Source organism: Netta rufina, assembly GCF_964035555.1.
Source record: "Netta rufina genome assembly, chromosome: 13".
Classification (NCBI taxonomy): Eukaryota; Metazoa; Chordata; class Aves; order Anseriformes; family Anatidae; genus Netta; species Netta rufina.
Window position 1 is genome coordinate 16357260 of NC_140136.1, and position 18908 is coordinate 16376167.

General features: G+C 36.2%; 1 protein-coding gene across 1 annotated transcript in view; it reads left to right on the forward strand.

The window, feature by feature from the left end:
• The window catches only part of TOX3 (TOX high mobility group box family member 3), a gene marked incomplete at both ends in the record, with an annotated part of 77418 nt that overhangs the window by 37302 nt on the left and 21208 nt on the right, over positions 1-18908 (forward strand). Inside the window, 2 exons of the mRNA XM_084294402.1 lie at positions 14085-14150; positions 18099-18353. Of these exons, the coding sequence (XP_084150528.1) occupies positions 14085-14150; positions 18099-18353 (321 nt within the window). The remainder of the gene's footprint in view (positions 1-14084; positions 14151-18098; positions 18354-18908) is intronic.

The window sequence follows — 18908 nt, forward strand, 5'->3', positions numbered from 1 at the left end:
TTCCTCTCAAAAGCAGGCTATATGTGTATATATGTATATATATATATATATATATATATAATATTTCACAACTCAGTTCTCCCATTAAAAATATGTATATATTTTATGTTATTCTTAACAAATTCTGGAAGAACCACTGAGAAATCTTGTTTTGATCAGCAAAGGAAATGTCTTACTGGGGAACTGTACTGATGATTCCAGGACAGATCAGGCAAAGCAATTAGCTTGAGGATGTTGGTTTTTTTTAATTATTTTATAAGACATTTTGTGTGTGTGTGTGTGTGGTGGTGGTGTTTTAAGTTTTAAGATCACTGGACAATGATATTACCAGAAATGATTGTAGATGCTTGTACAAAATAAGAGAAAATAATTATTTATAATAATACTCGTTTTTCACTGTGACCAGATAGGTGTTGCTTGGTTGGTGTTTTCTTCTTGTAGTGGTGAGAGAACTACCAGAGCATCATATTCTATTCCTCTGCTTCTGCCTTTTCCTTTGCATTCATACTGATGCTGTACAGTGTCTTTCAAGTCAGGTCAAAACCAAACAAACAAATAACAACAAAAACTGGGTAGTGCAAAATCTCCCATTTTGCAGACAAGGAAGCAACCAACCTTTGTGGATTTACTGTGATTTGTTCTTACTGTGAACTCATTAAGCAGTGTTTATGTTTCATGCTCCCTTGCATTGTTTAGCATTATTTCACTTGCTCACCAGAACTGGACGTTGGAATAGTAGTTCTCAACTCTTATGCAAGGTAAGAGTTTGATATCAGGGAAACATAATCTGACTGGCAAAAAAAAAAAAAAAAAAAAAAAGGGGGTGGGGGTTAAAGTTATTATATGAGGCAAAATATAATAAGGTAATGAGACAGTTTTTGCCATGGGGAAAAAAAAAAAGAAAAAAGTTGTATGTAGGACTTTTCCAGGAGTGCACTCAGAGCAAGTCTCCTTTTCCTTTACAAAATTTTCTGATGTCTGGGCAATTGAAAGTGGGATCAAAATGGAAGAGAAATGTGAGAGAACTCCTGGTCTTTTTTAGCTAGTTGTAGCAGACTACTGTCTGCCAGAAGCATGCTGTTATGGCCCAAGGTATTTTTCTGTTCTCATCAGAATGTGAAGAAGATACTGTCTTGGAGACACCATAACAAATGTTTCTGTAGAGTTCAGATCACCATCAGGTAATGAGGAACAGCGAGGAGTGCTACGTGAGTATAAGCTTGGGAGTTCTCCCATTTGACCTCCAGTTATTTGACCTGACATGTATTTAACAGGTATTCCTAGGAATATTTGTCATAACTTCAACATTCAGACAAGGCAGGTTCATATAAATCTCATGGCAAGATTTCAGCTAATTTTGTAGATACAGTTTGAATTCATACTAAAATTAAATCTGATGATTTTAAATTCAACTAAGAAATATTCAACTTTTTTCACATCTTTAGTGTGAATAGCATAAGACACTGAAATGTCTCAGTCCGCTAAACTAGAATATTTTCAGAGCATGAGTTGTGAGCTGTGGAACAACTCTGCAGAGGAAATGCCACTGTGATCTGGTGTCTCTTATACTTCAAGAAAAGAAACTCAAAAATGTACATGTATCGAAGTTCAGATTTACTTATATCAAGACATTAAGAGAAGCACTTGACTGTTCAAGAGAGCTTTTATTACCATTTTTGGTCTTATATAGCAACCAATGTTTTTTCTCTGGCATCTGAGAATTATGAGGCCAAATTACATTACTCAGATGCCTGGTGTGCTACTTAATATGCTCTTTAATGCTAATTAGTGGTTAGCATTCTGAAACACTGGAGCTGAGTATCACCTGAAAACTCGCAAGGCCTAGCTTTTGTGTGGTGCAGCACACTCCCAGCCTGTGCGGGTGAGGCCATCAGTCAGGATGCATTTTAGATAAGATTATAAACAGAATCACCTGAATTTTCCTAACTGGCATTGACCTGTATAATATATACTGTTAATATTTCAATGTTAGGAATTTTCATGTTCTTTTCGTTGGTTTGGTTGTTTGTTTATTATTACCGGAAGTGGAGGCTTTGAGGGAAACTGGAATCTTTTCACAAGTCATAAATGGAGTTCGCAGTGTACCCTTCGTGTGTCCTCATCTCTCAGCAGAACCTCAGGGGCTGCAATCAATATCAGAAGTAATTTCTGTGCCCACTTATAAGAAGAAATAGTGACCCAATTAAGTGAAGAAAATGCTAGACTTTTAGTAGTGGATGAAAATGCAATTAAAGTAGGTTACTCACCTACAAAATAAGTTTGTGCTGCCCAAAACATTGCCTTTAGGATGGAATGGAACAGTGGGAAGCTAAAGATAGATAAATTAAGCCTGATTAGTCTCAGTGGCATAAATTAAGAATACAAGCTAGCATGAGGGATTATTCCACTCTTAAATTTAATTCTCCTCTACTGTTATTGCAGAGCATTGCATCCAATTCAATCTTGCATGTTTAAATAAAGTTAGTTGTTGCTGAAGACTCTCCAGAGGCCTCCCTGCTGTGGGATTTGTAATCCAGCCCCAACTAAAAGCAGTGGAGAGATCTACCAGGTTTAAGGTTGATGTAAGATGAAGAAACAGGAGCAAGTGATGTTATATTCCTGTTTCAAACATGCACCTATATTGATACTATATCGACACATAATTTTTGCAAAACTGGAAAACCTCTTTACCTCAGCAAAATTCCTGAATCTTTTGACTGGCATTCAGTTTCTTGTACAGCCACTTCATGCTTTCTCTTATGAGATTATCACAGGAAATCCCTGGGCCTCATCTGTGCTTTCCTGTTTGTTCCACATAGAGCGGCACTGTTATTACATACTGCAGCTTAGAGGGGTGACACTCCCCCTAGTTTTAACACAGCTTGGCCTGGGTACTGCAAGCAGCCGAGTTATCACCGAGCAGAGCTTCACGAGAGATGACAACCTGGTGTTTCCCAGGTCTGCCTGGTAAACGGAACAGGCTTTATGTACTTATTATTATTTTATTATATATACTTTTTTTTGCTGTTGTTTCTTCTTCTTTTTCCTGTATCTGCTTGTGAGATGATTCTTAATTTATGAGGCCTACAAAACAGGGATCATCACTTTTTCAGAGCTTAGAAAACATTTGTCATGTAAAGAATGCTTTGGAAATCAGTAATAAATAATCAAGTGAGAAATCTCCCTTAGGAAGCTTATGAAGGGACAAAGAAACCAAGTGTAAAATTCCCTTGCTGCCACCAACCCCATCTTGGCTGAGGGTAACAACCACTGGAACAATTGGTTGGAACCACTGGTGTATTTCTGGGTGGCTTTTCTCCAGTTCTCATTCAGAGAGTGAGAGCAATGTTGCATTTTTCAGGCTGTCTTTGCAATAGATGGTATTGCTTTGTACAGCCTTGCATATAATGAGTAGAATTAATACTCTTTAAAATGCTTTTTGTGTGTATGTGTGCTGTTTGATTTTAGTTATATTTTCTAAAGTGGAAAGTGTTTAGTCTCAGAAAAAAATGCTTGAACCAGGGGTATCAACATGGCTGCAAGTTGAGATACTTATGAATTCATGCATGTACTGACTTTATCCTGAAAGTGTCTTGAATAATCCTCCATTATGATTATTATAAAATGTCTGCATCTGCTTCACCCTTTCTCTATCAATTTTATATTTAAAACCTGATATAATTTGCTAGTGTAGTAGAGCTGAATCACAGTCTAGAATGGAATTTATGATTTTTGCTGGAGTGAGTGAAATTTGATATAAGATTCAAAGAAAAGCTACTTATAGCCCAATTGCAGTATAATCACATCACTTTAAATTTCGTGTGAGAAAATGTTACAGTAATCTTGAATATAGTGATATTAAACTATTTCTTAGGATTCTAAGAATAAAATGTTGTCATTATGTTAAGAAATGCTTAGATTAAATGCTTAGACAGCTTATATGAAATAAATATGGGGGTAGACATGATTAACACATTGGCTGTATGAACTCAATGCCTGAAAGAAGAAGGTGAAACAGAAATGTTCATATGGCAAAACCAGTTTTGTATTTGTGAATTCTCCATCCCCTCTCCCCCTATAAAAGTATTCCTTACAGCAGTTAAACTCAAGCTGTTGGGTAGAGAAAGGGACTCTGGTGTAGCATGTTTTCATATCCCTGCTGGGGGGAGTTAAAGAAGGACCCTTAATGTTGTGTTTTGGGACAGGAGGAGGATGTGGCTGCTCTCCCTTCAGTCCCCAGTGTGCCAGCGGGCTCCTGTCCCTTAGAAGGACGCAAGGTATGGGCCTCTATCCATGAACCAGGAGCCAGCACCAGTGCTGCTATTGCAGTCTTGGGGCATGTGGGAAGGTAGTCTGGCGGGAAAGTCCCAAAATTTGGTTCACAGATTTCATTTGGGTCTTCCTGGCAAGCTATTTTGTCCACGTTTGAGGCCATTCTGAGAGGCTGTTGATCTCCTCCCGTTTGGTAAATGTCATGGAATATAGAGACATTTCAACTGTCTCACAGGGCCGTGGAAAGGGAGCAATTATGCTTTAATCTTGCTGTGGTTCTTTAGAGCAGTTGTGGAAAAAAATGTAATTCATCTTCCTTCTAGCCTCTGATGTTATCAGAAATGAGATCTTATGTATAATGTGAGCTGTTTAGATAATTGTAACTCATAAAATACATACATTGAATAGATGCTTTGAAACTGCATGTTTGATGAGACCTTTTTCATTTGAAATCGAAATTGCTACAAAGTAGTAAAAATTAAACAAAAAATACACATATATATGTAGAAGCAAGAGACATATCTCTATAAGTAAGTTCTTTTTGCATTTTAGCAATATATTCCTTCCATGGTATTTGCATCTGATCTGGTTTAATTCAGCAACATGTATGCGATCATGAAAATAATTTCATAGCTTACCACCACAAACAACTCTAGGTTAAAAAGCAAAGAAAAAAAATAATATAGTTTTTAGCAAATACTTAAAATTACATTTGCCTCTCCTTGCCTTTGTTAATGGTTGTAGTTATCTTAACATTCGGTCTCTTGTATTTTTAACCTTCAGGCAACAACAGGGTACGGTGATAGTGATTGCACATCAGAACTCTTTGAAGTAACATCTGTAGATCTTGTGGAGCTCTTTTTTTTTTCATGGAAATTAGTGGATTGGTCTAAACTTGATATTTTTATTAGCCTTCTACAGAGGAAAAATAGTCTGAATATATGTAGGTGGATACAGAGAGATACCCAGAATCCACGTATAATTCTCAGTTTTACTTTCTTTGAACCAAGGTGGGTGGAATGGAAAATACATCCTTGTCTGCAACTTGCTAACATGGTAAATTGGAGCTCTGAACATGTGACAGCAAAGCATTTGGTATGTTTGTCTTGGAGAGAAATGTCAAGATTCAAACTAATTTTATAACACCTTAATCTTGTATGAATATTAGGGCCAGTACTGCACTTTAGACCACCTTTTAATATTTATGCATTTAAATATGGAATAAGTAGCATTAAGAGTCTGGAATAAATTGAATTACCCTGACTGTCAGTCAACAGAATAATAATATCGTGTATATTCATACAAAGTTATTTCTTGCATATAAAAACTTTTATAGACTGTATCCTTCTTAAGAGATCTGAAAATGTCTAACATGAGACCATTAAATATTCCTTTCATTACTGTTCCTAAGATTGCACAGTATCACACTTGGCAAAATATCATTCAGTTACTGCTTTTGGCCATGGAATTCACTGAAGGAATTCATATTAAAGAGTTTGGCTGGAATTAGAGAGATTAAGTCAGTGCTTTTTATTGTTATTGTTGAAGTTTTTATTTGTTGGCTGAAAGCTTTTAAAGTAATTTCAAATATTTTCATTCTAATTGCTTTCCTAAAACTTTTAAATCTGTAATATTTGCAAACAGTGTGTGTGATGGAGATTTGAGGATATATGAATAAAATATAAATGTCTGTTTTCTTTAGGATCTTGCTCAAGTATTTCATCCCACTGATTTTTTTTTAAATATATATATTTTTTTTCTGGTGGTAAGCAAACAGTACAAGTGTGTGTATACATACATTCATATGTTTATGTGTAAAAACACACATATATGAAAATTAGTGTGGCAGGTGTTTAAGACTCAAATCAAATTTGAATGGTTGCCTGAATTAAAGGTTTTTAAGAATTAAATATCAAAAGACTGTCAAATATATGATGGTACAAACACTTATATAGAGATTCAATAATTAACGAACCACTAATGAGATTATTCATTTGCCCAAAATTCAACATTGGAGATGTGATTTCAAAACTGGGTACTAAAAATATTCATTCTAATATTTTGTGTTCCTGTTTGTTGTTGGTTGCTCATCAGCAATGTGTTCGTAAGCAAACGAAGCTTCTAGAAACACTGTAGGAACTCCTTTTGTTTTCAGTGGGACCTGCGTTTCCTCGTAAGTATTAAGCAGTTGATTAAAGGTTAGGAATCTGATGTGGTGTTTTAGGGAATCTTTAGGAGTTGGAAAATAATAGAAATATCTGTAGTGTAGTAAGTTCTGGTGGGTGAAGTCACTAAACCTAGCACTTCCCAGGTAGTTTTTCACACATGCACTAGGATCTTTCCTAGAAAATTTATAGCAGAATGTAGCAGGAATTGAGCCTACTTCCAGAAGGTACTTCTGGAAATCTTCTGAAAAAGTCTGGAAATAAGCAGAATGTAGTAAGCTGATTTTTATTGTGCCATTTTACAGTAATCACTGATCATAATTTTGCTGTAAGAATATGAGTGCAAAGGCTCAAGTATGAATGTGGCATATTAACAAGTGGCCCACTACATCATGATATTCATCTGAAAGTGTAGCTTTTATGTATTGTGTCTGTGCATATATAAATACCCTATGCACACACACCTAGTGACTTGTTCTTTAATGTAGTTGTGGTACCTCATCTACTTAGGCATTTGGTCAAACGCTGACCCAAATGCAAGGCCTTTTGCCTGCATCTGGTCAAACTGGCCGTCTCTTTTCAACTCAGTGAATCAGCACAACCTCCAATGCCTACAACTCCAGTAGCTACTTGTTGTCTGTGGTAAATAATACATTTTGTAATTGGCAGAAAGTGGTGTTCAAAAACATTAGAGTTGTGCCAGAGAAGTTCAGATATTTCTAAGCATAGCTATGTAGCATCAAAATTGAGTATACCGTTTTGTATCCCTTCTGAGGTAAAATTAGTTCTCATCTATTTACAAGGTTTTAAATTTCATGTTTTAAGAGATGCTTCATTCATTTATGAGTATAAATCCCTAGTAGATTTAGTGATGTTACATTTGTGAACCAGCCTTATAGTTACTAGTAGCAAAAATAAAATAGAGTACTTGTATTTTATAAAATAATATGAATGCCACCTACTGTTTCTGAAGTATTGAAACTGTCGCGAAGGACTTGCTCTTCCAAAAAAGAACACTCTGCTCCTGCTATGAACACATCACAGTTAAAAGTAAAGCCTTTACAGAGATTAACTGGAAATCTATCCAGAATAGAAATGTTATTTTTACTTTCACTAAGAAAATAAATTGTGTTTCCTGAGGACAAAAACCAGTATTTAATGTAATGCATCTGATGAAACACTTGTTTGTAGATGCTGATAGCTGATGATTTAACCCCTTCCCCCTCCCCCCAAAAAAAAAAAAAAAAAAAAAGCTTCCTCCCACTCCATCTACTTCTGTTGCCAGAATAATTTTAGTGTATATTGTTTTGTTTGGAGTAATCAGGCTGAAGTAGCATTAGTCCAGCTTCTCATCTTTTAATTACAGACAGTTTATTGTCTATGCTGTCCCACTTTCTGCATGGTTCCCCACCAGTCAGCTAGACTTAGCAATCTCCATTAATTTAATTTGGCATTTCATTCAATCAGACGGGCTGTGAACATGATGATTTTTTTTTTTTTTTTAAATAACACAATGCTCATTCTTAATTGATGTCCTTATCAGGCATTGTATTTGCCAGAGCTGTAATTATTGGTCAGGCAGCAAAATCAAATCTGCCCAAATGCGGTGAGGATGTTCTCTGGTGAAATTATTAAGATACAGTACTTAGACCTGCAAAGTAATTTAGTTTTGGTCTGTAATTACATCTTTTGGGATCGTTATCTTTCTTTTCACTCATAAGGATAGTGTAACCTCTGAGGAATTAATTTACCAAATCTGAAGATAGAACTGAGATTCTTGCCATAATATATATTTGTGCAAGTAGATATTATTCTATATATTTTATATGTTCACACCATAAAAGAATGATTCGTATTAATGGCTGTATTTAAAAAACAAAAAATATGTCTCTTAATATTATTGCAGAACTGCTGGAAATGTGATCAGTTGAGGCTCCTGTTTTCCTTAAGCAATAAATTGACATTAAAAATGATAGAATTCAGGTGTGCAACTATCTAAAATACATATCCAAGTGAATATGTAGTGCTGTGACATAACTAATTTAGCACTAGTTCTTCAAGCAGGAGTTGAACATCAAGCCACTGAAAATTTTTGTTGGAAGATACTATCCTGAGAAACTTTAAAATATTTGTTTTGACTAAACATTAACTAATAATTATGTAAGGATTCTTAGAGTCATGGTAGCCAGGTCCGAGTTCTGTTTTGAAGTAAGGGTTGGGATAAGGCTTTATTTAAAAAACAAAACAAAATAACAAACCCAAAAACTACAGGGGGAGGAGGGGAAATCTGTAATCATTTATAATGAATCTTTTACTTATTCTCAGATTTATGATTTGTAATCTTTGAGTAAGGAATTACAATCTCAATATTGAGTAAGGAATTTAATCTCAATATTTTATAAATCTCCTGGTATGTTCTGAGAAGACAAAATGTGTTTCATTTGTGTGTTCTGTAAATATTTTGGTTGATTTTTTTTCTTTTGTTCATTTGGAACATTTATTCACATTCTATGGTTTTGCTCTTATTCTGTGCTGGAACAATAACCCATCCAATGGTTTCTTTTTGATTGCATTATTAAAATAACTAGCATTATTATGAAAGGAGTTATTTAGAGAATGTTTTGTAGTTGCCCAATGAATCTAATTTTAATGTGAAGCATAAAATAGCAGTTCTATAAAAATTCTTGTTTGTTCCATTGAGATGCTCTGGGCTCCTGTATGTTTTAAGTTCCATAGGTATTTCTCTATTTGCCTTGTTTTGGTAATGAGTAGCGGGGCTCTAATGTTTTTCAAATTAGAGTAGCATCACAATTGGGTTGACTTAAAGGCAGAAATGTACAAAGCTTAAATAAACAATACTGATTAAATATTGCAAGTAAAATAATCCCTCCATTAAAATTAGTGGCAAAATTCCCATTAACTTTTATAGGTTCATAATGTTATTCTGTGTGTCCATAACATCTTCAGAATTAGTTATTAGCTTTAGTCTTTATACTTCTGTTTATTGTGGCTTTGTGATGTAAACTTCTGTTGCCTATTTCTTGCTGTGGCTTTTGACTCATCAAAGTTGCAAAAGGACAAGAACTCAGATAGTAGCTCCTATTTAACCTTTTGGGATTTGTCTGAAGATATTTTTTGGCAGTCATTAAATGTCCACAGAGTCTGAGTTCCTGATCTGTATCTCCAGCTGCCAAGGCTTTTTTTTAATGAAGCCCACCATCAGGTTTCTTTCTTAAAACATTGGTTCCTTGATTCATGTGAATTCATTAGTCTCAGAGCTTTCATAACCAAACAATTTTTATGTTCTAGTAGCTACAGAGGGTAGCTTGGAAACCCAAGTAGCATTCAACTTTGATTAAACATGCTTAATTCCTTGATTCACAAACAGGAAGTCATAATGTCTGGCCTATGTTTGGCCAAAGAAAATGTGCAGTTTGCTGAAGTGGGGCAGTGATGTGCTTTTTAAAGCTTGGCCAGAAGTTGTTTTGGTCTTCATTTGGGCATGTGATAGAATAGAGGGCATGAATTCTCTTTTGGCATTACAAATACAGACCCTTCCTACAAAAGAGGTCTAGATGTTGGACTTTGGTTTGGGTAGTCAAAGCTAACAGAAGAGCTTCAACAAGTGATTTTAGAATCAATCAGCTTTCTTGACATTATTTATACAAGGTGTTAGTAAGCAAACACTTGGTCTCTCATAACAGCCTTCTTGTTAGTGCTTACAGATTTCAGCAGAGACAGTTCAAGGGCCTTTCAAAGAGTATAGGACTGAACTGTCATACTTTTAGTGCAACAATTTTCATGAACAGCAAAAGCTGTATATCAGAACAAGTTCAGAAGAGTATTCATTTGTTTGCAGTCTATTTTGTGCAATCAGCATGTGTGTATGGTTCGCATTGATTTGCTGCAGCAGAAAGTTATGGTACTCAGGTTTAGTATGTTTATTGAAACTTAAGATGGAGTCTGTTGAATTCCTAGAAACAAAGGAAACGAGTAGTTTCTTAGCGCCTCATTTTTGTTGATGTTGCAGATATTACTTGAAAGGCCAAAGCTACTTTTGTATAAATGGGTTGATGGTATATGTTGCCAGAGGAAGACGGAAAAAAAAAAAGTCTGCTTTTGTAGTTACAGACCTGGGGTGCTCTAGGATCTTTAGATACAAAAGTTTATGCAAAACCTTGCTCATAACTCATTTAACTAACTCATTTGCAAAACATCACAAAGCCAGCATGAAATTAAAAGATAGCTGGACTACGTACTGCATCTTAATCTTGTTCTGTCCCAAGGAAACACAAGAGATGGAACCCCACAGGACTGTACCTGGGCAGACCTAATTGGGGGATCTAGCCTTTAATTTGGATGTCCGCTGTCAAGTGTCGGAATGCTCCGTCATGTTTATGAGGGGTCTGGGCAAGTGATCCTTCAGAAAATAAATGGAGAAAAGTGTTGATTGTAACAAGAGTCATTTCACAGAAAACATCTTTCCCAAATTATTTTACTAAAATAGACAAGAACCCTTTGTTCTATTTAGAATGATTTATAACTGTTCCCAGCTGATCACAAAGTGTTTCTAAATTAAAAGCCATTAATTATAGCCTTATATAGATACAAAGATATGCAAGGGGTGCTTTGTAATTCCAGCTCCGCACTTCAGGTGAGAGCTTTTTAAATTACTTGGACCATTGGAGCCACCTGCTTGACTAAATGCTGAGGGCCCTGTGTTTCAGTACTCATCAGTGCATTGCAGTGTTAACATTGTTACTGATTTTTCTCATTTCTCCAGGGCAAATACTAATTAATGGATACAATTCACAGCTGATTAGCTGTAGTTTCTTCAGTAATTACATTCGCAGACTAACTGTTCAGAAGAGGATTTCTAACCCAGTTCTTATTTCACTCTAAGCTTAATTTGTTTTTTGAATTGTTTAGGTCCTTAAGATAATAACCATTTTATTTTCTTTTGTTGTTATAGGTACCATTAGATAATAAGGAAGTTTAATCTTAGCAATACTCACTGATAATTGTTGTGTGCCTTAAATGGATTTCTAGTTCAGAGAGAAAAAATAAATTTCAGCGATATTAGTTGGGACCCACACTAACAAAAGCTTAAATGTGCCAGGCTCTGACATCAGTGCCTGAGTCATATACAATAGAGTCCTAAATATTGTACTCCAATAACAGAGTGAATTTAAGGGCATATAGTTGCAACTTCTAGCTATGACATTCCTCATTATATAATTTGCCTCCACAGCCTTAATAAAATGGAAAAGTATGCTGTCATAAGTTAAAAATGGTTGGCATTCAAACCAGCAGCAGTTGTGATGTGAGGAACACATGTAGATCAAAACATTATAGAAGTTTACCCTCTGAGGTAAAAAATAAAAAATAAATAAAAATCAGCTGCATTCCCATTTTGAGGTTCTGGAGTCCCTAAGACTCTAAGCTCATGAAAATAGGATTGGGTTTGTTCCAATTTATTTATCCAGTATTAGAGCTAGTGCAGGTTATGCCTTTGCATTTGGGTATTATTTGAAAAAAATAATATATATTTCTTGTTACTGTAGAAAGAACAGCTCTACTGGAACCATTGATGTGCCTTCTTAGTTTGCCACTGTCTGACATGAAAAAATCTATCCTGTCAACCTCTGTGTTGAGCTGACGTAGTATATCTTTGTGCCCCAAATCCACACACACGCATCCTTCCATGCCAAGACAGTAACTTCAATATGCAATTTCTTTTTTTTTTTTTTTTTAATTCTCCCCAAAATGGGTGACATCTGGGCTTTTAAAGGTGGATGACATTATTTCAGTAGCTGAGGATAACAGTTTAAATAATTATGAGGCAGCCTACTTATCATTTTAAGGCCTCTGTTGCTTTAATGCGTGATACAGGTTGAAAGAATCAGCATTTTAAGCATATATTAAGTATGGAATTTGATAGAACTTGATCTCTTTGGTTTTGTTGATCAGGACTCAAAGACAGTATATTCGCAAGGGACGTGAGGCTCCAGTTCTTTGTGTCCACGTTCCTTTTTTCATCCTCTGTCATTACAGTTTCCTCAACTTCTCTTTTTTCATTCATTTGGCTTTTAGTCTTATTTTGTGAAATGGATTTTGGAGTTTTCAGGGAAAGAACCTCTCTTGAAAGGATCACTCTCTGGCCCCCCACTGCTCCAGGATGCTGCAGGAACTGGAGAGAGTCACGGTCTGAAACATTTCCCTGCTAAAAACAGTCAGGCATCAAGCACTACAAGAGCAAATTGAGCTGGAGCAAAGTGGTTTTCCTTTCAGGACGGGTTCACCTGCTCTGGGAGCACAACAGGGTTTCTTGCTTGGAAAGAAAAACAATCTCTGCAAGTGTATGGTTACCAATCATCAAGTACTTGTTGCAGAGCTTCTGCTGCTGCTGGTACTCTTTGCTGTTGTACTTCGTTGTTGTCCTTTGTTTGGTTTGGGTGGGGGGAGTTGTGATTTTTTGTGATTGGTATTGTTTTCTCTGGCAAGGGCTGGCAAGATAAAAACCTCCGAAAAAGTTTGCTTTACAGAAGTAAAAAATGAGAGCTTAGGGAAGAATGCTTAGTGTGGTTCAGCAGCAGTAAAACACGGTAGGGCACTGTAGCAGCAGCACTTTGTTCTCATTTGATGCTCTTGCAATGTGCCTGACACTAGAAATTTGAAAATGCAAAAAATTTAATTTAGTGTCTTATATGGTAGCTGCATGACATGCATGGTGTCTGTTCCTTGAAGCAAGGACTTGAGGCACCTGCTTGCCTTTGGAAGTGCCATTTAAGGGAATAAGGCACGCTAACTACCAATTAACCAAATGCTGATAATCTCTTCCTTTCTGTGCTCAGTCTGTAGAAGAAAAAGTACTTATCCACATCCACAAATGTTCATACTTGGGCGTTTGGAGGAAATGACTTAATGGCATCTGTGAGGATCCTTTCTGATCACTCATTTGGGAGAGGAGTTGTACCCCAGCAGGAGCAAGCGGTCACCCAGCCCGGGTAGATCTTGGAGTCTCCATGTGATGCCATTCCTCTGATGTGAAAAATCCTCAGCAAAGTCTTCTGGCCTTAAAGATCAGTGGGGGTGGGAGCTCAACTGGAATGAAGGATAGACAAAGGGGGATTGTTTGGCTTTTTAATTTTATGGAAAGAATGGGATTTTAAAAGCAATGCTGCAGATGCTCTTTCTTCTCCTTCTTACCTTCATCTCTTTTAAGCCAGCTCTGCTTGGAACAGTAATACAAAAGCTACTTCTAGCTACAGCTGTCCCCAAGATCAAGATCATCTGCAGAAATATAATTATGTGTGTCAGGAGAAGTGTAGCAGATTTGAAATGCCTTTTCTGGGAAATAGTCTATTTGTAATGGGCACTTAATTTCCAGACATCCCTAGGCCTGTGGGATGGCTTTGTGACACAGAAAGTTGAAAAGGTATGCTTGGAGATCGTCCACGTACAGACCTGGGGATGCAGAAGATATAATAATAATAATGTTAAATAATAATGTTCTAACTTCAAAGAACACCTGCAAAATCACATCTTATCTATTTTGCTTTTCTTAAACTTTTCTATGCTGATGATGGGGTAAAGAAAAGTTTATTGTGGCATGCATTAAAATCTGAATATTTATTTTTCTTTCAGTTTGGAAACAATAACAACTACATGAACATGGCAGAGGCAAATAATGCATTTCTTGCTGCAAATGAGGTAGATGTTTTTCTTTTTTTTTTTTTTTTTTTTATCTATGCTCATATTCTGCTGTTTGCTTTGATAATTTAACAGACTTGGAATGGATGAAGAGTGAAGTGCTGAATTTCTGTGTGTTTTATGGAGCACAAAATAAAGACTTTAATGAGAAAGAAAATAACCTGACAGCTCTCCATTACTAGTCAATTTAGCTGTCCATAAGGCTGTTACTTACATAGCATGTCAATAGAAACAAATCTGCTTTACGTATGAAAAAAAAGTCATAAACAGAAGGAAACAAAGGCACAGTAGGTGTACATTTTCAAAACAAGCTTAGTACTAGTCAATAGCAGCTAATGTGCTAATTTCTATTATAGATACAAATATTTTGATTTGGGTTCTTAATGCTCATATAAGTTAGAAAAGCAAAGCCAACTTTGTTGCCTAAAGTGTGCTGGGTGAGGGAAATGTCTGATCAGGATTAAGAGCAAACCTGGGCGTTGGGCTGGTGGAGGCTGGCTGGGCTGCAGAGGTGATGGATTTGAGCACTGGCTTTTCAAAGGGAAACAGGATAAAGGTACGGCAGCTGCAGTCTGTGTATTTGTTGTTACAGTGGTGCCTCCTTCCAGCCAGTTAATAGACTATCAACATGCTAATATTGACCCCAGCTCCAGTTAGAAACACCTTTTGCTTGTCACTAAAAATCAACAGCTTTTATTCCAAAGGGAGTGGGAAGGATGGAAAATGCATGATGCACTGCCTAGCAGTGTGTGTGGCAATATAAAGAAAAAGAACTCAATATTTATATCAGGTGTATGCCATAAATGATCTTCCAGACATAAGAAAAGGTTAAAACCTGGGCAGCTTTGACTTTACATATTGTAAGCGGTGATTCAGCCAGAGGTATTCTTATGCACTTTTAAAAAAATGATCTTGGAGAAAATAAGTAGAAAGGTGTAACAATAAATACGAAGGTTAGAATTAGGAGTCATATTTTATGAATCATTTATACAATGGTCACCATCTCTTTTTACCCAGCAAGACTGCTTAGATAAGGGAATATTGTTTGGCACTAGCTCCAGTGTTATTTGTGATAATGAACACAAACCCCATCTGTAATGACAACATGATGTTTCTTTCTGTAGAATTTCTTTCCTACATTTGAATCAAACATTGATGAAAGCTCTGCTGCCAGCAGCTGTTCAGAGACAATTTAATTCCAGCTGTGATAATTCACCGTGTCAGACATTGGCTGTTATATGTTGATACAACAGTTCTCCAGATTTGCATTTTTATCAAAAGGAACAAATGTTTTGAACATTTCAGTACAGATGGCATTTAACTGTGCACACAGTTTTTTTTGTTTTTTTTTTTTTTTTAAACATGTAAGATATAAATATTTGAAAAGTTAATAACTTAAAAAAAATATATATGATTGGTAAGATAAATCCCACAAATGTTAGACCATCTCTTGGTCATAACAGCACCTTTCTGCAATCCCAAATTGCATACTATTCAGACCATTTCTGCAGGCTGAATAGCTCAGTGATTTGGATTTAAGACTACTTCACTAAGGGGCTTTCTTTTTTCTTAGATTACATCTATTTCATCTTCGTTCTTAGGCCCTTGATATGTTTTTAAAAAAGATATATACACACTTGGAAAAGTTATATTGTAAGAATTAAATCTACATTTAAAAAATGTTATGTTATACATCAATTTGCTCTTCCATTTGTAGTAAGCCATGACTATTAAGATGAGTGGGCCTTCTCTAAATAAAATATTGTATTATCGTGCAACTGTGTTATATATTTATACAGATGCCCTAGATTTATTGTTAGATGAGGAAAGAAGATCCAATTCTTTTAATTACTACTATCTTATAAACACAAGTAAAGAGAGGTTGAAGCGCACTGATATACTGATTTCACTGACCCCCTTTGCTTGAACAAGGAATAGAAATATCATTAAGTGTTACTGCTTGCATTAAAGCATGAACCTAACTTTGCAATTACTGCATTACAATGTATTTAATTATAGTGTTTTTACATTAACACGAATGTAGCTTTCCTGCTAGGATTTTGGGCATGATCACTGCTGAGCTAGAAGCCCATTTTGTTCCTGTAAATAATGCCTTAAGAGAGTAATCCTAGAGCACATTCAGGCTAAGAAGCCACACATTTGCTTTATGTTTTCTGTCTCTATGTCATGATTACCACGACCCATTTTAAAGCACCTTAAATATTTATTGAAATAATATTTCAAGTGTTAATTACAGTGGTAATGAAAACAGCCAAATGCCACATATCAAGAATGAGTGTTTATCCGTATTGTTAATGTGATATGTTAGATTTCATTAAGCAGTAATGGGGTAGCAAATGAGTCACAAATTACAGTTGCATCTGTTACTAGACCACATTAGTGCCAAAATAACTGCAAATGCAGCCATAGGGTTATGTTCATTAGCCAACCACTTCTCGTGGCCAATCCATCCTTTGTGTTTGTGAACTAAGGGATACACAGGAATCAAAATTTACACCTTTTGTGATATAGCAGAGGGGAAGTCAAATGGCTCCCTGTCACTGGCCCAGCTTTCAGGTCCAGAATTAAGTTACAGTATTGCACCTCGTGTCTCGGCAGACTGACAGTAGTGCAGACTGCAGCAGTCTGGGACCTCATCATTTCTGGTGTGAGACCAATAATGACAGCTGACAGGTTCTATATGCAAGCAAAGGTTTTACTTGTGTTTCAGTTTCCATCTTTTCTCAAGCGGTTATTAATTTGTATCATCATTAACAGTTTGAAGGATGACAATTTGCAGCAGTTAATGAGATCTTTCACTGAACATATCATTTTTAAATTAACTGGCATTAAGTCACTCTTTCAAATAATGTAAATAATACATAAAACAATTTCCCCTGCTCTCAACTAGGATCCTGAACTAATGCAAACAAACAAATCCCAGAGCAGTGTTGCATGTCCAGAACAAGACAGAGTGCCTATTTTGGGATTGCCAACTGCCTGACTTGATCAAGACTGTCCTGATTTGGGTACATTTAAAATGGCCTAATTTCAAGCACTGGATTTCTATTATTAAGTAGCAGTGGAGCCGAAATAATATATGAAAGTTAATTTGACTCACAAGAAATTTGAATCAGCACAGCTCATTTGTTTCCCAAATAAATATCGGCAGTGTTGAAGCCAGATACAGACTCTACTTGAATAAAGATCTCTGACAGACACATGCACACGTACAAACACGCACAGACCCTGAAGATAACTGGCAGTAAACGTTTTGCTCAAGGCATCTTAACAGGTGTTTAGTTCGTAACAAACCTACTGTTCAAACAAAGCTGGCTGGCTTTAAAAAGCACTGGAAGCTGCTGTAATCACCCACACTCCTTTGTACATTTCTCTTCTCCAAATTATAACGCCTATATAGAAGGATGCATTGTACTTTGGGGATGGAAAAGAAAAGAAATAAAGACCAGAATTATAGTATTTCATGTTTATTAGTGGATAAAATGGAAACAAAAGATGTGAAATGGTCAGTGCTGAATTAATGTTGTGTGTGTGCTACAAAATTGTTAGTATTTTATGAAGCATGAGAGTAATATAAGCTGTTTGTGCTATTTTACTAACATATCAATAAAGTGGTAATTTGTTATACAGCCAAATCCAATGTAGCTGATATTCAGACTAACAACAAAGACAGATGTTGCTAATTAAGTACGCATTAAAAAACTGTTAATACTGATACTCCATTAAAGCCATATGATAATGAGACTTAAATCTTTAATCAGTATGTATCAGTATACAAACTCCTTTAGTATATGAAACTTTTTTTTTTATTTATTAATATATAGAGTTTGCATTTGAGAACAAAGCAAGATTTGGATGGCAGGTCCAAAGATGACTTTGGAGAACAGTGTGCCCTAACATGGTGCATGTTGTCCTGTCCTTTTTTAGCAGACGTTCCACACACCGAGCCTTGGGGATGAGGAGTTTGAAATCCCACCCATTACGCCCCCACCGGAATCAGACCCTGCACTAGGGATGGCAGATATACTGCTGCCCTTTCAGGGCCTTGGCGACCAGCTGCCTGCACAAGGAAATGAATTTACGCCTCAGTTTCCCCCACAGAGTTTGGATCTTCCCTCTATTACGATATCCCGAAATCTTGTGGAGCAAGATGGCATCATCCACAACAATGGATTGCATATGGTAGGTGCAGTTCTTTTTGTGTTTTGGTTGCAAAATATCGTTTGTCAAAGCATAGTAACGTAGATTTGTGTCGTGTATCAGTTTTAATTGACTTCTCCAAAGATGTGTGCCATTTCTTGGTGTTATGGTCCGACCAAGCATTTGCCAATGTTCTGCATTATGTGCAGCCATATTCTGTTTGAGTGATGACACATGTTGTCAGTGTTGCACAGCGAACAATGATATGTTATTATTTAGTTCCCTAAGGCAGTTGGCAAATGTTTAAGGGTTTAATATTGGTGGATTCAGGAAGATAAACATGGTTGTTAATGTACAGTGCAATGCTATACTGTGTGTAAACAGATCTCTTGTAAAAAAGCAGTCAGGCTTTATAAACATAGAATTTTAATTTTGGGAACAGAGTTGGAAGCCCATGTCATTGGCATCACGTGAATCCTGACTGGTGTTAGATTTCAAGAAATTGTTGTACAGTTGATAATGGGCAGCATGAGTTGAAGCACCATGGTGTTGGCCAGGGTGAACTATGGCATTTAGAAGGAATTGTTTGACCACATT